Source organism: Ursus americanus, chromosome 19 (genome assembly GCF_024610735.1).
Source record: "Ursus americanus isolate L20-20 chromosome 19, mUrsAme1.1.p, whole genome shotgun sequence".
NCBI classification, from domain to species: Eukaryota; Metazoa; Chordata; class Mammalia; order Carnivora; family Ursidae; genus Ursus; species Ursus americanus.
In genome coordinates this window covers 48,080,121-48,104,851 of record NC_142145.1, presented here as the reverse complement: position 1 = coordinate 48,104,851, position 24,731 = coordinate 48,080,121, and the positions used below count along the sequence as shown (strand labels likewise).

The following is a 24,731-nucleotide window of genomic DNA, read 5'->3' as shown; positions in this document are numbered from 1 at the left end:
CAATATATAAGAGTTAAGTAATGATACAGAAAATCCAAATATAATTCATCAACTTAATGTGTAATTAATACTTTATCACCTACAAAAAGAGGATGCCTTGGCTTTTCTACCATCTGTGAAATATTCACATCAATCATATATCAGCTCAACCCAAACATTCACCAACAGAAAAATGGATAATTATTTGGTAGTACATTTGTGCATACAATGGCATGAACATGAATGAACTACAACTACACACACATGGTTAAGCCAAAAATAATGAGCTAGACCCAAATGAACAATCTATGTTTCTGTTCATAAAGAGTTCCAAATAGGCAAAATTAACCTATGAGGTTAAAAGTCACATTAGCATTAACAATTTTGAACAGAGTGATGGAGTAGCAATCAGGAAGGGAGAGTTGTGAGGGGATTTTAAGAAGCTGATAGGGTTCTGTTTGTGTTGGTTACACAAATGTGTTCCCTCTGGGATAATTCATTCGTACACTTTTCTGTATGTTAATGTCTGTATGTCAGTAATTAAAAACAAATTTGGGGTTAAAAGGAAGAGATTTTATAGTGTTTAAAAAACAAAACAAGGGGCGCCTGGGTGGCACAGCGGTTAAGCGTCTGCCTTCAGCTCAGGGCGTGGTCCCGGCGTTCTGGGATCGAGTCCCACATCAGGCTCTTCCGCTATGAGCCTGCTTCTTCCTCTCCCACTCCCCCTGCTTGTGTTCCCTCTCTCGCTGGCTGTCTCTCTCTGTCAAATAAATAAATAAAATCTTTAAAAAAAAAAAAAAAATCTGAATAGCCTCATCTAATGAACAGGGAATAGAAGCAAAAACTCAAAACTAAGTATTCTCATTACTACACAAGAACAAGTGATCTAAGCATACAACTTAAGAACTCAGAAAATAGAACAGCCTAAGGAAAACAAACCAATGCAAACAAATAGCAGGATGAGTCAGACAATGGAAAGAAGTGACTGAATAAATCTAATAGCTGATACCTGTGAAAAATAAAATACACAAACCTCTGGCAAGATAATCAAGGGGAAATTTATATATATATACATATATTTATATATGTGCAAGTAAGAAATGAAAATGGGAGGAGAATACAAGGTCCAAAATAGAGAATTCTTATGCTAAAATATCTTAAAGACATAAGGACAAATTCATAGGAAAACAAATTTAAAAAACTGACTCTAATATTTAGACACAGAAAATGTACATTTAAAACGCCCCCCCCCAAAAGCCTGGGTCCAACCACTTTTATAGTTAAGTTCTATCAAGAACAGATCATTCCTATACAAATCTGAAAATGAGAGTAAAATAACAACCTACTAATTGCTAATGAAAAAACTATGTGGTACTTACCAAGCGATGCCTTGCCAATCTCCATTAAGATAAAAATATGGCCATGAGATACTGTTTTTTTAAGTAATTCATAGAATTTAAGGGTAATTTTTACCATATACGCTTTTCACTTAAAGTTCTAAATTCAGAACTCCTACATTATCATGAAGTTCCACTATAGGGCGGCATCAAGCAAACCAGATTTTACCTGCAGCTCTGGGTCTTGGCCCTCATTGCCTCTTCAGCCAACCCAGTCTATTTCCCTTCTAGCCTTTACAACATACATCCCACTCTCCAGAACCTGCCAAATAAAAATTCTTAAGTATTTAAGGATGAGCTTCAGTATCACCAGTTGTAAAACACCTTCCATGGAAATTTTCCTCTCTTCTTTCATTCCTATTTTATCAGTTAGTGTCATTTTTCCAAAGACATACAACCCCATCCATGTCCTCTTGTATTAAGTTAGTTAAGTACAAGGGTTTCCAACCTCTTATAAAAACTGAGCATTCATTCATAAAATACTTCATCTTGTTTCAAGAAAACTGAATCAACCAGATGAAATCTCCCCTGCTTATACAAAACTCAGAGAAAGAACTCTAAAACATGAAAGTGTTCTCCTTGGAATAGAAGCTAGAAGGTATCATAGATGAAAAAAGTACACAGGAAGTCTTGGAAGAAAGGCACGTCTGTCCCAAGTGCCACCTTCTAGGGCAGGGAGCTGCCGAGCGAGATGCTCATTAGATCACTTGCAATTGGGACAGAAGTAAGAGAACGTGGCTGCCTAAGTACACAATCTTCAAACAAATGACAGGTCAATCCTTACATCTAAAGAGAACAGAGTTAAAAGTAAAAGGACCAAACTGGGGTTTAAATAAGAGTACTTTAAATAAGAGTACTTCAGAGCCTCAGAGAAATCAAAGCAGGAATCATCCAAAATTAAGAACAGGAGATTAAAGAAAAGAAGGCTGTGATAAATAAGCAGCTGTGAAACAATGCTAATGCACAAATGAGTAAAATATAAAACAGAACTGAGGCACTTTTCTGGAACACAGCACATAAAAATTAAAAAATTAAAAGTGCAGAGAAAAAAAAGAAACATAAAAATAGATCCAGAAATTCTACTATTCAGAGTATTAGGGAAGCTAGATAAAAGAGAGAAGCATTTTCTCAAGAAATAACGGCCAAGAAAGTGTTCACTCAGGAAGCCTGGGTGGCTCAAGTCGGTTAAGCACCTGCCTTCAGCTCAGGTCATGATCTCAGGGTCCTGGGATTCAGGCCCGCATCAGGCTCCCTGCTCAGCGGGGAGTCTGCTTCTCCCTCTGCCCCTTTCCCCCAACTGTGCACGCACGCGCACACGCACACACACACACACACACACACTTTCTCTCACAAAAAAAATAAATAAAATCTTTTAAAAAAAAAATGCTCACTTAGCACTAAATGAGATAAAGAAAACCCCACACCTACCCTACTGGAAAACTATGAAAAATAAAAATAAAGAAAAAACCCTAAAAGTTATTAACAGAAAAGAATCAAGAAATAAGACTGATGTTAGATCTCTCATCAGTAACTATGGGCACACGAAAGTAGTGGAGAAATAACTACAAACCCCTGAGGAAAAATAATTTTGACTTCAACATTTCCCATTAAAGCAATTCTGAAACAGTACAAACTTGACAGCCTTTCTCAATGAAGACCATAAGTGCCTGGAAGACAGGTCCTGCGTCTTGCACATTAATAACGATATCAGCTACAATCAGGCAACTTCGTAAGTACCTGACAAGTATTCACCAGAGAAATTTAGAAATCCTTCAGTTACTCTCAGGTTTCTGCATAATCCTTCTCTCTCCTCTCTACTGCCCAGTTCTATCAAAGCATTGCCCAAGCCACTAAGGGGACAGAGGGGGAATTAACATTCATAAAGCTGGCTAAGAATCCAAATTGCAGTTTAGAATTCTAACCTACATTAAGAAGTGGCAATGTATATAACAAGACAGTTGTAATAAACTTAGTCAGAATTAAGTCATATTTTTTAAGTTCCATATTTATACTCACTGAGAAGGGATTCTCATTTATAGACTATTTCATAGGCCATCAAAACATGGATAAATTGTTTACTCTTTTTTTTTTGTATAATGGCTTAAAAAAAAGTTTTACTTCTTAGTAAAACCATTACTAGCACTGGACAAATCAATACAAATCAGTGTATTTATTTCTAAACTAGAATTGAGGATCCAGAAATATATATTACATACATCATATAGTCAAATGATTTTCAGTAAAGGTGCTAGGGCAATTCCACAGGGAAAACAGCAGTCTTCAACAAATGGTACTCGAAAAACTGGATATGCATTTGCAAAAGGATGGGATATCAACTCCCCACTATACATAAAAATTAACTAAAAATGTATCAGAATAAAAATGGATCAGAGACCTAAATTTAAGAACTAAAACTGTATAGCTCTTAAAAAAAAAAATAGGAGTAAATATTTGTGACCTAGGATTAGGCAATGGTTTCATACATAAGATACACAAACACACAAAACACAAACAAAAGAAAAATTAAATTCATCAAAAATAAAAACTTTTGTGTTAACAAAACAACAACATCGAGAAAGTAAAGACAACTCACAAAATGAAAGAAAATATTTGCAAATTTTCTATCTGAAAAAGGACTTGTATCCAGAATATAGAAAGAACACTTATAACTGAGTAATAAAAAGGCAAACCATTTAAAACACAGGCAAAGGATTTAAACAAACATTTCTCCAAAGAAGATATTCAAGCCAGTAAGCACATGAAAGGATGCTCAACATCACTAGTCATTACGTAAATGCAAATGACAACTACGGTGAGATACCACTTTACCCTTAGGATGACTACCATCAAAGACATACAATAACAAGATTGGCATGGAGACGGAGAAACTGGAACGCCCTTACACTGGCGCTGAGAACAGAAAATGGTGCCTAGCAGTTTGGCAGTTCCTCAAAACGCTGTTTAACAGTTACCATATGGCCAAGCAATCCACTCATAACCAAAAGAAATGAAAACAACTGGTCTGCACAAAAACTTGTCCTTGAACGTTCATAGTAACGTTACTCAAAGGAGCTACAAAATGGAAACGAATCAAATGTTTATCAACAGATGTACAGATTAACAAAATGTGGTCTGTCCATCAATACTGGAATATTATTCAGACATAAAAAGGGATGAAGCACTGATACAGACTGCAACACGAATAAACCCAGAAAATATTACGCTGAGTAAAAGAAACCAGTCACAAAAAGTCATCCATTGTATGATTCCATTTATATGAAATGTGCAGAATAGGCAAATCTTTAAGACAGAAAGTAGATAAATGGTTGCCTAGAGCTAGAGGTGGGAAGGGTAAAATGAGTGACTACTTATGAATATAAGGTTTCTTTCAGGGTGGGGGTAAGAAAAGAACCTAAAATCAGACTGTGGTGATGGCTGTACAACCTTGTGAATAAACACCATTTAACTGAATACTTTAAAAGGATGAACTGTACAATAAATATCTCAGTAAAGCTGCTAAAAAATTATACACAAACCACTACTCACCCCCAATGTGAACCTCCCTTACCCACCAAAAGGACTCACATTTCTCTTCTGTCTTACCTTTTAAGGGCATCTTTGAGTTCAGGCACAGAACGAATACACTGAACCGTAGCATTCATGTAACAAGTGTTACCAAGGTTTGTCAATCCACACGGTAATTCCATCTGATAAGGACAAGGATTAACACATTTTTAAAAAAGGACATAGCATATATAAAATCACTAAAGTTCACTGTGAAGTATAACTTACCAACTCATACCAATTTATATTCCAACTTTACCCAAAAGTAACAATGTTTTATACTCCTAACAGAAATGTTTACTTGCATTATGTTGACAAACATTGTTTTAATTCCCTTCTCAAAAATAATAAATGAACAATCATATCAGTCTTGCCCCCCCCCTTTGAAGGTTTATCATTAGAACGGGGTGACAAAGTATACACAGAAACACTTCAAAAAAAGAAAATAATACTATAAAAATGCTGGATGGTAAAAAAAAAAAAAAAAAAAAAAAAAACAGTCGACAAGTTTGTGTTGACCAGTTTTCTAAACCAATGTTGGAATTAAGGATAAATTGTATGTATTTCCAGCCAAGTAAAGTTTTAAGAATTTTAACATCCCACCATTTAAACTAGTTATCCTCTTTGAGCCTGTTTTCCCATAAAATAATAGCACTGTTAGCACTGCCCAACGCTTATTTATTAAAGACACAATTTGACTTTACATTGAATTATCCAAGGACCCTTCAAGCCAACTTCATAAATAAAATCTTTTACTTCTAAAACACACATCTTGGGGAGCCCCAGGTCAGGCTCCACGCTCAGTGTGGAGTATGCTGGAGATTCTCACTCTCCCTCTCCCCCCAACTCACAAATGTGTTCTAAATAAATAAAATCTTTAAAATAAATAAACAAAAACACACATCTTGATATTACCAATTAAGTCTTCAAATCACTTATTTTTTTTTAAGATTTATTTCAGAGAAAGTGTGTGTGCACTCGAGCAGGGGGAAGGGGCAAAGAGAGAGGGAGAGAATCTCAAGCAGACTCTCTCAGAGGTGGAGCCCGTCACAGGGCCTGAGCCCCCGACCCTGAGATCATGACCTGAGCCAAAATCAAGAGTCAGACGCTTAACCGACTGAGCTACCCAGGCGCCCCAAAACTTCAAAACATTTAGATGCTACTTTCTAAAAGGCATCTTAGTAACTGCAGCAATCAAATATATAAAACATGGTCTATCTTACCGCAGATGCTAACTGTTCTTCTGTCATGTCTTCTACAAAGACAGTTTTAGCTGAGGGTTCCTCAGGAAGAGCATCTGCTGACCCCATCATTAGTAGAGTCATTCCCTGTTTTAAAAAAAATTTAATTTCATAAAAATGCTCAAAATTTGATAATGTTTATGTCCAATGAAAGAAGCCAGACACAAAATAATAAAACATATTGTATGCTTGTATTTGCCAGAAAAGGTAGGTAAATCTACAGACACACAAAGTAGACTAGTGACTGCTAGGGCTAAAGGTGGGAAGAGGGAGTGACTTTAAACAGACACCTGTTTCTTTCTGGGGTGATGGAAATGTTCTAAAATTAGATTGTGAAGGTTCCACAACTCTTGTCAATATACTAAAAATCACTAACAGTTTAAAAAAAGTACTGAAGTGGCTGCTTTAGGCCAGAGGTCACCTGCTTATATGCAAAGGGGCACAAGGAAACTTTTCAGAATGGTGGAACTTCTGTATCCTGATTGTGGTGGTGGTTATGTGACTGTATGAAACTAACCAAAATCAAACTGCACACGAAAAATAGGTGAATTTTAATCCATATAAATTATACTTCAATGAAGCTAGGGGAAAAATAAAATACTGTCATAAAGACAGTTGAGAATGTTTACAATACTGGAGGGGAGGGAATTCTCGAAACGATCATATAGTGGAATTATTTCTCCCCAAAACAAAGTGCAGATAGCATTCTTTCTGTGAATGTCTATTGTATAACTGTAACAATTATTTACAATGGAATAGAATTATTTTGAGAGCACCAAACCCTCCATTATTGAAAAATATCACACCAAACACATAAATTAGATCAAAATATCCAATTTTATAATTCTACATCATTAACCTAAGGGAATATTTACATTCAACACATACATAACATTCCATACAACAGAAAAACAATGAAGACCCTGTCTCCTTAAATCACATAATACTGAAATGTTAACAATATCTTACTATGGAAGACAAACACATAAGACAAAAGAAAGGAGTAGGGAGGTTTAAAAAAAAAAAAAAAGCCAGAAGTGGAGTTTTAAGAAGAAAAAAAGACAGTAAGAGAAAATAAAAAATTTGCAGAGGAGGATTAAAATTAGAAAATTAATAAGGCCTGGGGTGCCCGACTGGCTTTTAGTCAGTAGGGCATGTGACTCTTGATCTCAGGGTTGTTAAGTTTGAGCCCCATGTTGGGTGTAGAGATTACTTAAAAATAAAATCTTAAAAGAATTTTTTTTAAAAAGAAAATTAATAAGGATAACAAACTCAGTCCTGAGAGCACCTATGCTGAAATCCAGTAACCTTCATTCTATCACCTGTTATTGTTACTTGAACTTTCCGTGAGATAATAGCAAAGGAATACTAAACCATCACTAAAGAATCTTTTTCCAAAGACTACTATCTCAGGAAAACCAAATATTTAAGAATGTACTAGGCAAATAGTCTGTTAGAAATATGACAGAAAAGAAGGAATATCAGTAAATATCTAAGAGTAAATATAACAAAATATATGTAATACTTTAATAAGAAAACTATAAAGCTTTAACTTAAGGATATAAAAAACACCCAAATAATAAACTGAAAGTCAGGACCAGTTTCTAGACAGAAAAAATTACTGTAAAGATGTGATTCCAAATTATTATATAAATTTAATTTTTTGAAACTTCACAAAATGATTCATTCGTGTACCAAATTTATACCCATAATAACAGCTAAGAAATTTCTTAAAAAGGATAAAGACTAAAACAACACCATTTAAGGTAAGAAAACAGATTATACAATGAAGAATGTTGAGAAAAACTGGATAATAATTTAGAAAAAAATATCAGTTCTCCATTTCCTGGTATGCCATACCCAAAATGAATTACAAATTAAAGATTTAAAAAATAAAACAAAGGGCGCCTGGTGGCTCAGTGGGTTAAGCATCTGACTCTGGTTTCAGCTCAGGTCATGATCTCATGGATGGTGAGACTGAGCCCCACAACGATGGGCTCCACACTTAGTGCTTGAAGAGTCTCTCCCTCTGCCCCTCCCCCAACTTGTATGCATGCACTCGCACTTTCTAAAATATATGAATCTTTTAAAATAAATAAATAAAACAACTAATTACAAAATCATGTAAGTGAATTAAAAAATCTTGCTTTGCTGGAATATTTTCTAAAATTGACATAAAAGATGAAAGGACTAATGTTACTACACATATCTTGAAAACTTCTGTAAAACATTACCAGTCAAAATTTAAAAGGAAAAAATGGAGAAAAAGGTTACACTATAGAGAAGCATGCAAAAAAAATAAATAAATAAAAATCAGTAAAGCAAACACAATAGAAAACTGGGCAGAAGATAAAAACAGTAAACAAAAAGGTGTAAAATAAATTAAGATTCTACCATAAGAAGCTAGAAAAAGCATACATGAAAACCAAAGTAAAAGAAGGAAATAAAGCAAAGAAGTGAAATCAGTAAAATGATAAAAGAACAAGCAAACGTTGATTCTTTTGGGGGGGGGTGTAATCAATGAAATTGACAAATCTCTGGGTACATAATGAAGAAAGCGAGAGAGAAACCACAATTTGCCAATACCAGGGGGGGGAAAAAAGAGAAACAGCACTAGAGACAGCACTCTAGAATTAAAGGATAATAAGAGTGTATTATGCCAATCAAGTTGACAATTAAAACTGTAAATTAAATGGACCAATTCCTTAAAAGATGTTAATTACCGAAACAGATGTCAAAGAAAATATAACATCTCAATAGTCCTATATTTATTAAATACACTAAATCCCTAAGTGAAAGTCTTCCCACAAAGAAAGCTCCAAGCTTCACTGGAGAATTCTATGAACCACTTAAAGAAAATCTCTTTCAGAAAAGAGGAGAGGTGGGGATACCTCCTAACCCATTTTATATGGCCAGGATTACACTGATAGCAAAAGCAGACAAAAACAAGTTAAGAAAACTATAAACCAGTAATTCTCACAAAAAGAAACACAAAAAATCCTTTACAAAATACCACCAAAAAGAATCCAGCAATATATAAGAAAGGAAAACACATAATGACTAAATGGGGTTTATCCCAAGAATGAAAGGTTGGCTTACTATTCACAAGAGTCAATATATTTCCACATTAACAGATTAAAGGATCAAAAAAAATGATCACTGCAATAGATATGGAAAAAGTACTTGAAAAATTCAACTCCCATTCATGAATAAAAACTCTCAGCAAACTACAAATAGAGAACTTCCTCAAACTAATGGTGAGCATTTGTAAAACAACTCCAGCCATAACTGGAGACTTTTCTCCTAAGATCAGGAAAAAAAACAATGATGTGTGCACTATCAACCACTTCTACTCAACATTGTGCTGAAAATCCTAGCCAGTGCAATAAGGCAAGGAATGGAGACTGAAAAGGGAAAAATAAAACCATTCTTACTTGCAACATGATTGTATCCCACCTACATTATCCTAAACACTAATATGGAAAAATCAGCAAAATCACAGGATACAAGATCAATACACAATAATTAAGTCTACTTCTATATGTTAGCAATAAACAACTGGAAAATGACATCTGAAAAATACCATTTATGATAGCACCAAATACCATGAAATATTTAATAACATGTAAGAAAAAACATGCGTATGATCCTTTATTGAAAATAAAAGGGGTGCCTAGGTGGCTCAGTCGATTAAGCATCAAACTCTTGGTTTCAGCTCAGGTTATGATCTCATGGGTCCTGACATCAAGCCCCTTGTTGGGCTCCACCCTCGGCAGGAAGTCAGCTTGAAGATTCTCTCCCTTTGCCCCTCCCCTGACGTCAGCCCACGCATGTGTGCCCACACAGGTGCTCTCTCTCAAATAAATAAACATTGGGAAAAAAAAAAAAAAAGAAGAAGAAAAAGAAAGAAAAGAAAATAGAGCACCTGGGTGGCTCAGTCGGTTAAACGTCTCCCTTTGGCTCAGGTCATGATCCCAGAGTCCTGGGATCAAGCCCCTCATCAGGCTCCCTCCTTGCTGGGGAGTCTGCTTCTGCTCTGCCCCTCACTGGTGCATGTGCTCTCTTTTTCAAATAAATAAATAAAATCTTTCTTTAAAAAAGAAAAAAATATAAAACACTGCTGTGAGAAATTTTTTTTAGAAGACTCAGTATTAAGATGTCCCAATTTGGGGGTGCCTGGATGGCTCAGTCAGTTAAACAACTGACTCTTAATTTTGACTCAGGTCATGATCTCAGGGTTGTGAGATCAAGCCCCCACATTGGGCTCCACGCTGGGCATGGAGCCTGCTTAAGATTCTCTCTCTCCATCTCCCGCTGCCCCTCCCCCTGCTCATGCACACAAGTTCTCTGTCTCTCAAAATAAAAAAAAAGTTTAAAAATATTTTAAAAAGACATCTCAATTTGATATATAGTATCAATATAATTCCAATCAAAATCCCAGCAGACTCTTGTAGAAAATAAGCTGAGTCTAAAATGTACAAAGGACATGCAAAGATCTTCGAACAGCCAATAGTTTTGAAAAAGAAGAACAATCAGACTCCTACTACTTAATTTCAAGTCTTGAATAATCAAGACGGTGGGGAGTGGGGAGTGGTGTAAAGGTACATACACAAATCAACAGAAGAGAACAGAATCCAGAAATAGACTTACATGTGCTCACACTCATATGAAAAAAAAATAAACCTCAACCATTACTTACCAACAAACACAAGAGTCTGCTCAAAACAGATGCTATACCTAAGTATAAAAGCGTTTTACAACTTGGAAAGTTTTAGAAAACAGAGGTGTCTTGTGACCCTGACATAGGCAAAGATTTCTTAGGTGGGACGCAAAAAGTCAAAACCATAAAAGAAAGAAACTGATAGGTTATACTTCAACAAAATTTAAAACTTCTACTCAACAAAACATTATTAAAAGACTAAAAAATCAGAAACTGAGAGAAAATATCAGGGCACATATATCTCACAAAAGACTTCAGTATATATTCTTTATATGCGATTAAGAAAATAATCCAATTCAAAATAGGTAATGATCTGAACAGACATTTCATAAAAAGATAAAAAAGCTGCCAATAAGCTCAAAATGTTCAATATCATCAGTCATCAGATAAATGTAAACTAAAACCACAAGAACGTATCACCACACACCCATCAGATTGGCTAAAAGAAAAATGAGGGACGACAGTCAAATGCCGTGAGGATGTAGAACGACCGGATCTATCACATACTGCTCATAAGAATGCAGAATGGTACAACCAGCACTTTGGAAAGGACCTGGCAGTTCCTTACAAAGCTAAACACATACTTAACCATATGACCCACCAATTCCACTCACAGGTTATTTACTCAAGAAAATGAAAACATGCATCTAGAGATGAAGGTTCCCAGCAGTTCTGCTCGTAACAGTCAAAAAGCAGAAACACAAATCCCCATCAACAGATGAACACATGCATGCACACACACAAATAAAGGGACCAGAATTCTACAATGGGAAAAACTACCCAACATGTGTAATTGTAGTCTCAAAAAAGAGGAGGGCACACAGAAAACATACTTAAATAGCTAAAACTTTTCCAAATAAAAATTATAAACCCACAAATCCAAGAAGCTCAAACAGAATAAACAAAGAAAACCTCTCCAAAACATGTAATTAAATTGCTGAAAAGCAACGGTGAGAAAAATCTCAAAAGCATCAGGAGGAACAAGACACATTACACACAAAGGAACAAAGAATGACCACAACTATGCAAATCAGAAGACATTTTTCACATATTGAAAGAAAAAGTGTTAATCTAGAATTCTATACCTATCAAAAATATCTTTCAAAAATAAAGGTGAAATAAAGGGCTTTTCAGAAAAACAAAAGCAGAGAAAATTCATAGATCTGCTCTGCAAGAAACATGTTAAGTCTTTGAGGCAGAAGAAAATGGTATCTGATGGAAATTTATATTTGGATCCAAAGGAAGAATGCCAAAAATGGTAAATATGAGTTTTAAACATTTTTAATCTCTTTAAATGATAAATGACTATTTAAAGGAAAAATAGGATGAAGCATAAGATTTCTAACATGTAGAAGTAAACTGTATGACAACAGCAAAAAGGACCAGTGAAATGGAAGTATACTGCTTTAAGAATCTTATACTATACCTGAAGTCATTTGTTATTTAAGGCAGATAAGTTAAAGATACATAATATAAATCTTAGAGCAGCAGTTCAATGATAATATAATAAGTATAATAAATATTTTAGCCTTTCTGAATCATATACAGTCCATAAAAAAAGGGTCAGTAAATCTCAGCTAAGATAACATTGATATATGTTATGGGACTACAACAGAATCAAATTGGAAATATGTAACAAAAATATATTAGAAAAAGACCCAAATAATTGGAGATGAAACAACATAGTTCTAAACAATCCATGGGGTAAAAAACAACGACGACGAGGACAACAACAAAAAAATCACCCACAACATAAATAAGAAAATATTTAATTGCATAATAAAAATATAGCACATCAAAAGTTGTGGATACAATTATAAGTGATTAAAGAGAAAGTAATAATTTTAAGTGTCTACATAAGGAAAGAAGGCATTAAAAAAAAAAATCAATGACTTAAGCACACACCTTAAAAAGCAAGAAAATGAAACAATTTAAACCCAAGGTAAAAAAAAGGAAATAAAGAGCAGATCAATAAAACAGAAAATGGATAATATATAGAGTCAACAAAGTAAAAAACTGAAAAGACTGATTGATAAATCCTTAGCACCACTGACCAAAAACAAAACAAAACACCAAAGACATGTCAGTATCAGGAATAAAGGTGGAGGGAGACATCAACAAATAAAGGTAACAGATATAAGAGAATAATTAATGAATAGTCTGGATATTATGAATAACTTTATGCCAATAAATTCAATATATTTAAACAAACTTTCTCAAAAGAGAAAATTCACCAAAATGGACATAAAAAGCAGAGAATCTAAATACCCTATATCTATTAAAGAAATTAAATATCAATCAATTCCCACAAAGAAAATCCAGATAAAATTCACTGGTAAATTATTTCAAGTATTTACAGAAATATTACCAATCTTACACAAACTCATTTAGAAAAGAGAAGGCAATATGTCCCCAAATAAAAATACTAATATCCCTAATGAACATATATACAAATATTTTTTTTTAAAAAAAGAGAAAATTAAATCCAGCAATGAATAGATGAGATAAATAAATCATGACTCAATGGGTGTGTCCCAGTTCTCAAAGTGTTTGTGAACCCCTACTGGTCTCTGAAATTCCTTCACAGAGCCAGCAAGATCAAAACTATTTTCATAATACTAAGATGTTATTGTCCCTTTTTCACTGTGCTGACATCTGCACTAACAGTGGTAAATCACTTGAGGCTAAAAATTTTAACAGTTTAGCACATATCAAAGTAATGACATCAAATAAATTGGTAAAAATGATTAATTTTATTAAATCTCAACCTTTGAATACATTTCTTTGTGATATTCTGTTATGAAATGAGAAGCACCCAATCAAAAAAGACTTACTTGTCCTAGCAACCAAGATCTCCTTCAGTAGGTGAATAAACTGTGGTACACCCAGAAAATGGACTATACTCAGCATTAAAAAGAACTGAACTATAAAAGCCAAGAAAAGACATGCGGGAAATTTAAATACATATTACTAAGTGAAAGAAGTCAATCTGAAAAGGACACATACTGTAGGATTCCAACTATACGACTTCTGGGAAAAGGCAAAACAATGGAGACAGTAAAAATATCAATGGTTGTCAGGGGGTTGAAGGGATGAACAGGCAAAGCACACAGAATTCTGGGGGCAATAAAACTACTCTGTATGACACTATAATGGTGAATACATGTCATCATACATTTGTCCAACCCCACAGAATGTACAACACCAAGAGTGAATCCTAATGTAAACCATGGACTTCGGGCAACAAGGATGTGTCAACATAAGTTCATCAATTATAACAAATATGGGGCACCTGGGTGGCTCAGTCAGTTAAGCTTCTGCCTTCGGCTCAGGTCGTGATCCCACGGTCCTGGGATCAAGTCCCACATTGGGCTCCTTGCTCAGCAGGGAGCCTGCTTCTCCCCCTGCCTGCCACACCCCATGCTTGTGCAGGCGCGTGCACTCTTTCTCTCCGACAAATAAAATCTTAAAAAAAAAAAAATTATAGCAAATGTGCCATCCTGTTAGGGAATGTTGGTAATGGAGAAGGCTCTACATGTGTGGGGAAGAGGATAAATGGGAAAGCTCTGTTTAGCTGTGAACCTAAAACTGTTCCAAAAAATAAAGTCTATTAAAAATATATCAGTGGGGTGTGCCTGGGTGGCCCAGTCAGTTAAGTGTCTAACTCTTGATGTCCGATTCAATTTTGGCTCAGGTCATGACCTCAGGATTGTGAGATGGAGACCTTTGTCAGGCTCCAGCTGGGCACAGAGCCTGCTTGAGATTCTCTCGCTCACTCGCTCTGCCCCTACCCTCTCTCTGTATAAAAATAAACAAATAAATATAGACAGATATAGATATATGAAAATAATCAGTAGAAATAACACATCTGCACACCAAAGTATGATCATTTTATTCAGGATAAGCTTGTGTAAATGTCTGAGTTGCAAACTGGACTAGTTGTTTTTTCAATGGAATATCATTTTTATTTAAAACTACAAATTACGAGTTTTTATCCTCAAGTATTTAGCTAACATTTTCTCAAAAATAAGTGAAGTGAGCTTGCTGCCTTAGGGTAAACAACTGACTACATATAGTTGCCAATGACAAAATTAGAGCTTTCGAGTAAAATCAGAATTTTGTATTTGTCGCTATGTATTTGGCACCTTTCCAGTTACAGACAAATAGATTTTTATGCACAAAAGGTCACTGATGTGGTTTCTACCACAAACTAACCAATAATAAGCTATTACATGTTGAGTTTGGGTGTGCTATGAAAGAAGAATGCTCACAATTTTAACTGAAAAGTTACCTCCCTTTTCCAACTATTTATGTGAGGCCAGATTTCTTATATATACCTCAACTAAAACAACATATCGCAATAGATTGAATGCAGAAGCAAATATGAGAATTCAATTATCTTCTATTAAGCTAGATTTTCAAAAGATTTGCAAAAATACAGAACACTGCCAGTCCTTTCATGATATTTTTGGGAAAACATTTAAAAACATAAAATTAACATGTAATGGGTTTGTCATTGTTATTTCTAAATAAACAGGTTTTTTAATTTCAGTTTTAATTTCTAATATGGTTAAGTGTTAACAGATATAACTAACATATATGAAACTCTTTGGGGTTTAAAAATAATAATTTTTAAGAGTGTAAATGGGGCTGCAAAACCCAAAAAATTTGAGTTAACCATCCCAGGAATGTAAAATTTAACAATTAAAAATCAAAGAGGGGCGCCTGGGTTGCTCAGTTGGTTAAGGGTCTGCCTTCGGCTCAGGTCATGATCTCAGGGAACTGGGATAAAGCCCCACATTGGGCTCCCTGCTCAGTGGGAAGTCTGCTTCTTCCTTTCCCTCTGCTCCTCCCCGCGGCTCATGAGTGCACTCTCTCTCTCTCTCTCTGTGTCTCTCAAATAAATAAATAAGCTTTAAAAAATATAAAAAATAAAATAAAAATCAATGAGACTAACCAGATTATCAAAGTATCAAAATCATAGGCTATTTTTAGTAACTTAACAAAATGCAACAGCCATTCATAATTTAAAAGGTCTTAGTGAACGAGCTAGTATAAAAAAAGATGCCCATTCTTACCACTTTCTATTCAACACTGTATTAGAAGTCCTAGCCCAACGAAATTGGGCAATAAAAAGAAATAAAAGTCATAAAGATTGGAAAGGAAGAAGTAAAAATACCTCTATTTGCAGATAATATGCTCATGTACATTAAAAACCCCCAACAGGGGCACCTGGGTGGCTCAGTTAGTTAGGCAGCTGCCTTCGGCTCAGGTCATGATCCCAGGGTCCTGGGATCAAGCCCTGAGTCGGGCTTCCTGGTCAGCAGGGAGTCTGCTTCTTTCTCTCCTCCTGCCCCTCCCCACTGCTCATTCTCGCTCTCTCCCTCAAATAAATAAAAATCTTAAAAAAAAAAAAAAAAGGAAATAGAATCTAGAACTAATAAAACTATGAGGTGAATTTAACAAGGTCACAGGATGAAAATAAACTACATTTTTATAATCTACCCATGAACGCTGGAAAACAAAATTTTTAAAAAATATCATTTAACAGCCACAAAACCTTAAGTTCAGAGAATCTAACAAAAACCGTGAAGATCCTATGCTAAGAAGCTACAAAACTCAGTTTAAGAGAATATAAACACCTAAACAGAGTACATCACATTTAAGGATTTTAATACTCATTACTGTTAAGATGCCCCTTTTCCCAAACTGAACCAAAGAACCAACACAATCTCAAAATTCCAGGAGTCCATTTGTAAAAATTGAGACTTATTCTAAAATTATAGGGAAATGCAAAGGAGCTAAAACAGCTAAAATATTCTTGCAGAAGTTGGAGAACTTATACCATCTCATTTCAAGACATACAAAAAGGCTTTAATCACTAAGACCATGTGTACTAGCATAAATTATAATCAAATATATCAAGGAGACAGGAGTCCAAAAGTAAACCTACAACAGATGTTCAAAAAAGATTCCAAGACAAGTCAACGGGAAAAGGAAAGTATTTTCAATAGACAGTGCTGGATATAAACAGGCATTTAGAATGCATTTGCGTACAATAATTAAGAAACTGAATTATAGTAAGTGCTCTTATAATACTTACATTTTTTATTTTGAGGTTTCCCCAGTCATCATCCTGTTTTAAAAGCAAATGAAAAGCATTTAACCACTCCTGTATACTTTGAACATATTCTAATAATCAACGAATTTTAAGCTACTCCAAAATAGAATAAATTTTTTGTTTGCACATTTTACTTAAAATTACTACAATCAAAAGTATTTTTTTTAAATGCAGTCTTAAAGTCAGTAAGTCTTACAATTGCTTAAACTACAAAAGACACAATCTAAAAGACAATAAACCTGACCATACCAAAAGGACTGAAAACACTTGACTGATGACAAATACTAATTTTTTGCATGTTTGTTACATGTATGGAACCAGCAAAGCTAATAATTAGCTTATGTGACGGGAATGAAGAGTAACTTATGAAATAAGGTCTACATAATTAGAATGATTATATAATTTACTGTCCAAAGCAGGAGATTCTTGAGAATGAAAGTGCTGTTAAAAATTATACCAGGACTGGCAGAGGCAAACTAACCCTTAATAACATTTGCTGTGTCCACAAACGTTTCTCAAGTCCTAAATTTCACATCTATGAAGTACTTAAATACTTTCACTTCAATATATTCAATTAAAACAATTTTTTTTTAATGCCATGAATGGCCCACAGGTATCTTGGCCTACTGCAGCTAAGCCCTTTCCCTTCACAGGATAAAGTCATTTCCATTATTACTTCTTTACACAAGATGCCAGGCACCTAATATGCTTCCCTTTGGTGGTGCCACTAATTATCTCTTTGGACATCCTGCTTCAAAGTGCAATAGTAATTTCCTAAATGTCCTTCTCAGTTTAAGGGCCACTTCTATTAATCATAAGGAATGATAACTATATATGCTCCCTCAGATATCTTATCTGAGGTCACACAAAACTGAAAAATGAACTGAGATCTGCTTGAATTTTAAGTCACATGCTCTTCTGGTCCCCTGCTATATGTTACTTAAATCTCTCAGATGCTACGTTTTCTTACTTATGAAATTATAAAATACATTTACTCTCATTTTTAAAATATATATAGTTGAGAATTAAAGAAAATAAAAGCCTGGCACAGAATAATTTTTCAATAAGGGATCGCTATTAGTTTCATTTAATTACCATTTCTCTGTAATTCTCCACAGTACACCACCAGCATACAGCTCATCACAAATTCAGTTATCAAGTTCACTGAAGACTAAAAAGCTCATACTGCAACTTGGAGGGGAAACAATGTTTTCTTCACCAGCATCAATTTTACTGCCCAGCTGAAGGGGCAACCAAACCTTATCTCTAAAGTTAACTACAGCATTTTGGCATTCCATACCTAAGTCTTGAGGATAGTATTTTTTTAAAACTATACTTCCATAGTACTACAAACAATACTACTTGCATCTTTTTGTGGCCCGTCACCAATGATGCCAGTAAGCTTAGACTCCTAACTGTAGTTAATATGACCATTCCAAGGGAACTAAAGGAAAAATTAGGTCTGCTCTCTTTTTAAACAAAAATTTTCTCTCCCACCTCCAAACAGGTTTTACACAGTGATTACTCGTAAGTGATAGAAGCTCTTTTTTAATGGGTAGAATATGAAACAGGCCAAAAGAAAAAATTAACAGTTTTCCAGTATTCCAGAAGTGGGGCTTTGGTAAAGATGTTGAAATATTTTCAATTTCAACATTTGAATGCATGTACAAAATACCTTCTATAGCCTTTTTTTTATCTACCATATTGGTTCCATATTTTTAAGAGATGGAATCTTCTCCACCCTTATAACAGAAAACTACTAAGGATATATAGATTTTTATATTAATCTAAACAAAATCAAATACTTTTTAACACACCCTCACAGGGGAAAAAAAATCCAAACAGAGATAAATGGAAAGTTCCTTACTCCCTGGATTCCTAGGAATATTCACTGATACAATGCATTTTAAAATAAAAATTTTAATGATGCTTTTATAATACAGTGTTTTGAAATGGCCACAACGTTTCTTCCTACACTAACATGAATAAGGTAGTTTTAAATTCATAGACTATATACTTTAACCAAATAAAAAAAATACCTCAAATACTACATTTTCTGGTGTTTGTTTCCATTAATTATATAACAGTATATAATGAAAATTTGCACTTTTACCTTCAATGTTCCTCCTTTCACCATAACTTTCTGTCTGGCCGGCTGGACTCCAGTCAGTGCAAAAAGCTGAGCCTTGAACACCATTGGAGGTTCATCAGTGTTCAATTCTACACCTTCAAACTTCTCCTTTCCCCATTTCACAGTAACTGCAAACAAAACCAGAATTTATTTTTTTCATTTATAAAATAACAGGAATTCAGATTTAGAAGATCCCAGGGGACTATCAGTTTGGCTTTCAAGAACTAGCCTATGTCATTCTTTATACGCTCATAATGTCTACCTAATCAGGAGTGACTTGAATGTAGTAGGTCCTGAATAAAATTTAATTGAATCTAATCCAACTTCCCATTTGATAAATAAAGAAACTCAGATTTAAGAGAAGATGATCGATTTACTAGTCACAAAACTAGTCAGTAAATATTCAAGTCTTTGAATCCTACTCTAATAATCTCAGCAAAATACGATCACTATGGAATTATTTCCCAGAATAAGGTTCACAGACTTCAAAATGTGTTTAATTAAACAACTATTAAAATCAGTACATACTGCCGGAATAGAAAGAGTAAAGAAAAGTTAGAAAGATAATTTGTAAAAACAAAAAAAATTCTTGGAAAAATAAAGCATATTTAAAACAGGTTAAGGAATACAGATTCTGAACTATAAGAAAAAAGGTTCCATGGGAGAATTAAAACGTGTGGTTCCTAAGCAAGAGGTGGTCAAATTTTTTTTTAAAAGATTTATTTATTTATTTATTTATTTATTTGACAGAGAGAGAGAGAGACAGCTAGCGAGAGAGGGAACACAAGCAGGGGGAGTGGGAGAGGAAGAAGCAGGCTCTCAGCGGAGGAGCCTGACGTGGGGCTCGATCCCAGAGCTCTGGGATCACGCCCTGAGCCAAAGGCAGACACTTAACCACTGAGCCACCCAGGCGCCCCGAGGTGGTCAAATATTAAGAATCCAAAGATACGACTAAATCATTAAAAAATACAGAAATCCTACTTCAGTCATTTGGATGGCTATTAAAAAAAGAAGATGAAGAAGAAAATACCAAGTGCTGGTGAGGATATAGAAAAACTAGAACCCTTAAGTATCCCTGATAGGAATATAAAACAGTACAGCCACTGCAGAAAAAAGTATGGTGTAATTAAGTAATTAAATTTTAAAAAATTAAAAAATTAAACTTAACCATATTACCCAGCAATTCTATTTCTAAGTATACACTCAAAAGTATGAAGCAGGGACTCAAACTGTTATGTGTATACCCCTGTTCAAAGTTCATTATTCACAAAAGCCTCAAAGATGTGAGTGACCCAAATGTCCATTAACAGATAAACGGATGAACAAAATATGGTAGACATACAATGGATATTATTCAGCCTTAAAAAGTAATGAAATTCTTATACATGCTATAAAACATAAGTGAACCTTGGAGACATTATGCTAAGCAAAATAAGCCAGATATAAAAAGTCAAACGTTATGATTTCCCTTATTTGAGGTACCTACAGTGGTCAAATTCATAGAGACAGAAAGTAGAATGGTGGTTGCCAGGAGGCTGGGAGGAAGAGGAAATGAAGTGTTATCGTTTAATGGGTATAGAGTTTCAGTGTAGGAACAGAAAAAGTTCTGGGGGGGCCTGGGTGGCTCAAATGGTTAGGCGTCTGCCTTCGGCTCAGGTCAGGATCTCCAGGTCCCGGTGATTGAGCCCTACATCAGGCTCCCAGCTGGTTCAGCGGGGAGCCTGTTTCTCCCTCCCCCTCTGCATCTCCCCCTGCTTGTGTGCTCTGTTTCTCTCTCTCTCTCTCTCAAATGAATAAAATCTTTAAAAAAAAAAAAAAAAAAAAAAACTTCTGAAGGTGGATGGTGATGATGGTTGCACAACAGTTATGTATTTAACGCCAAAAAATGTACACTTAAAAATGGTTAAAACAGTACATTTTTTGTTATATACATTTTACCATATACTAAAAAAAATTTCAATTGGCCTCATATAATAGCTAACTTCTGAAATACATAAAAATAAGTAAACGCAAGGATATACATAGCTTGTTTCCACTGAAAACTTCATACCTACTCAAATGAGAATCTCACAACTAATAGCTATCTACTTTCCTAATAAAAGCAAAACATGAAAAACTAATCCTTACTCCAAATCCCACCCAATTCCTTCACTAGTTCAATTAATGCGTTTAGCATTCATTCAATAAGCCCCAGAACAAGCACTGGGCAGATTCTATGAACTCAGAATCCAATAAGAGAGAGAAAAGGGGGAGAAAAGGTCAAAATAATTAACAATACAATATAAATATTATAAATGCTACAGGATCACAAAGGAATGCTTCATGAGTGAAGGATTCCCTGCAGGAAGTGGTAACTTTGGGTTCTAACTATCAACTTTGAGTTGAGTCTCAAAGAAGAAATTAGGTGTTAGCCAGACACTTAAAATAGAAGCACTCCTGGAAAAGGTAAGAAAAACATCAAAAGCATAAAACTTTATGTGTTCTGAGATTTAAGTAATTCCCTGAGAGAAAGGGAGGAAGCTAAAACTGGAAGCTGGCCAAGGATCAAGTCGCGAAAGGTAACACTTTAAGTCATGATAAAGCATACAGGCTTTGGGCTTTATGTTGCAGAAATGCAGTTATCTGTAAAAGGCCACTTTAGTCTGGTTTGAACATCAGATCACTCCAGCAGCAGCTGGGAAAATGGGCTTGAAGAGGGCACAACTATAATCTTGAAATAAACCAGGAACAGAGAACAATGTACAAGCAAAAGATAAGACTAAACCAAAACAGTATTAAAAATAATGAAGAACCTATCTGAAATTGATTTAGCGGTGTCACCATGAGCAAGTTAAACTTTTTGCTTACCCATCAAAGAGAATTATACCAGTATCATAGAATTATGTTGAAGATAAAAACAAAGCAACATGTATAAAAACACTAGCTTTGTGCCCAGTATACAGGTGTTCATTAATTTTTACGGCACTTATCCTTAACTATATATGACTCTATTTAATTTTCTACTAAAACTTATGAAATGGCACTTAAAATAGTCTTACTTTAATATAGGGGTTTTTGCCAAACCTGAAAATATAAATTCTCAATATGGAGAGGTCAAAGAAGAAATCTAGAAATCTACTCCAATTCTCTCATCTTGGAAATAAGGAAAAGATATGATTAAATATTTAAGATAGAATGTAATGTAAAGATAGATAGTTTGGTCAATGTAAGTATTTTTTGAGAGGAACAAAGAGAGGGGTTGGTGGTGTCCTTATGTGAGTCTACCAGTTTGTTTAAGGAGTAGCATACACTGGTATTTATCGCCATCACTTAATTAATAACCCCTCAATTCTACATTGCATAAATAGAATATTTCAAGTACCATTCTACTGTTAATCATGGCTTTAGAAAGAGGTTGAGCAATTATTAAAGCATTCAATTCAAGATTCTAGAACACCAAGAATCCACCTCGAAATTAAGCATTAATCCTTTGTTTCATATCATTCTTTGAAAATGCTGAATCTTCTTAAAGGAATTATGATAGAGTTAGGAACGGGCAATGAATCACACATCCATGGCGAACCGAAGTCAACAGATACGTTTTAGGTGCCATTTTGAATAAGACTAAGAACAGCAAGGTCCATTAAGTGAAAATGTGATCCCTAGCCAATACCTTGGACTGCCTCAAGCAAAATAAAATAAAAACTGTCAAACGCCATTTAAAAGGAAATGAAGCCTGCGGGTATTTGTATTTATCTAAGTCTCAAAGCTAACACTACGCTTGAGACGTAAAACTCAATATAACGTTTGATGAAATGAAAACAAAGCAGAAAGTTAACAATCTACCTCGGGATAAAACCGAATTGGTACAAAAGGGGTGTTTGAGCCAAAGGCAGCAAGAGATAAGCTATGGGAAGCTGTTAAGGGAAACCTCAAGCACCAAGAATGCGAACCTTCCATTCCAGGTCCTTCCCATCCCTCCCTTACCTAGGCTTCCCCCTCCTAGACTCTCCCCTTCCACAGCTACCACTAACGAGTCCAAGAAAATCCCACTACACCTCTAGCCTGGTCCCGGGTGCCTCAGGACACACCCTCACCTCTCCTGGCTCACTAGGACAGCGACAGAAACTATTCTGCAGAGTCACCGCTCCGAGAAGCTGACTCGCCCTCCCATCCCACTCCCCACCCACCCGACCCAGAGGGACAGCGATCCCTCGGGTTGTAGAGCTCGGAAAGAGCGGGCGAAGAGAAAGGGGCCTGGGTCGTCGCCACGCCGCAGTCACCCCCACCCATGCCTGCCCGGTCCCCTCCCCCGCCCAATGCTCAGCCGGGTGCCTGCCCTGCAGGCCCGGCCTACTCAGGGGCCTAGCGCAGGACGGAACTACAGGGCGAGGAAGGAGCTCACCGGAATAAAGCGGCATGGCGGCGCAAGAGGCGGCGGCGGTGCAGGAAGGCCGGGCCTGGCAAGGGCGTGGAAGGGAAAGGGACGAGCTGAAGCTGTGGCGGCGGCCAAGGCAGAGGCGCGGTAGTGGCGGCAGCACGGGTGCGACGAGAATCTCATTCAAACCGGCCACTGGCGATGACGCAGCAACACGCAGTTCGCCGGCCCGCGGAGCCACAGGGCTACTGCAGGAGAAGACCCGGCGCGCAGGGCGGGCGAGGCGGGGCGGGGCCTGGAGGGTGGAGAGCCGAGGGAGGCGGGAGGGGAAGCAGCGCGAGGCAGCGGGCAAGCGCGAGCGCGCGGCCCCTGCACCAGCACAGGTGCACGCCTGCGCAATGCGCTGCGCTGCCCCGCGCCCACCGCAGAGTGGGCCTGGCCCTGGCCCGCTTGGCCCGCCTAGCCCGCCTGGCCCCTGCTGGAGGCGAACTTGGTACCCCGCAGCTGTCCTTTTAAAAAGTCTTTCTGCCCGTTTTCGAAAGAGTGGTTTAATTCAAGATGGGCATTTTTTTTCTTGTTAATATAGCCAGTAGAAGGGCTCAGAGAGGCCTTGCTCCACCCCTCACCTGGGTCTGTCTACTTATTAAAAATATCCAGCTCTCCCTTTCAGAATTTTATGACAAAATGCGTATCAAAAGTCTTTGAATACTGCAGAGATAGGCCTGCCTTGATTGCAATGTATTACTGTTGTTTCTTTCTAACAACCGGTTCGGACTCTGGGTTGAATCTAGTAAGATAGGAGGAAAAAAAAAAAAAAAAGCCCGACCATGGTGGGAGTTGCCCGTAGCCCTCCACTTACTGGTCTTGGACCTGTTTCCCCCATATGGAAAAAAAGAATTCAACTGGATGGTTTCTGAGGCCTCTTCAAAGTCTAAATGGTAGGGAGAGGTAAAGTCAAGCATTCTAGATGAGAAGTAGGTCCTATAAGTGAAAGGAGAAATTTCAAAGAGATTCAAGTCAAATCTGAGGTACTTTCTTGCCTTAGGGAGGCTTTATTTTGATTCCAAATGGTGCAGAAGTGTTGAACCTGTCCATATTTCGAGACGTAACTTGTCCACATTTCAAAACGCTACAACCCATTCAGAGACCGATTTTATGAATGTACACCAGGAGTCTTATTCACCCTTTCTACTTCAAGACCTATGAGAATAAGATCCAAAA

General features: G+C 36.2%; 1 protein-coding gene across 2 annotated transcripts in view; it reads right to left on the bottom strand.

Moving 5' to 3' along the window:
* USP14 (ubiquitin specific peptidase 14) overlaps positions 1 to 23,772 on the bottom strand; it is a 44,051-nt gene extending 20,279 nt beyond the window's left edge. The window contains exons 1-5 of one of the 2 annotated variants that reach the window (XM_045781960.2): positions 23,538 to 23,772; positions 19,136 to 19,281; positions 17,005 to 17,037; positions 6,164 to 6,268; positions 4,980 to 5,083 (exon numbers count right to left, since the gene is read on the bottom strand). In XM_045781960.2, the coding sequence (XP_045637916.1) occupies positions 4,980 to 5,083; positions 6,164 to 6,268; positions 17,005 to 17,037; positions 19,136 to 19,281; positions 23,538 to 23,553 (404 nt within the window). In that variant the 5' untranslated portion in view covers positions 23,554 to 23,772. The remainder of the gene's footprint in view (positions 1 to 4,979; positions 5,084 to 6,163; positions 6,269 to 17,004; positions 17,038 to 19,135; positions 19,282 to 23,537) is intronic. The other variant, XM_045781961.2, reaches the window with a different exon arrangement.
* Positions 23,773 to 24,731: the final 959 nt, after the last annotated feature.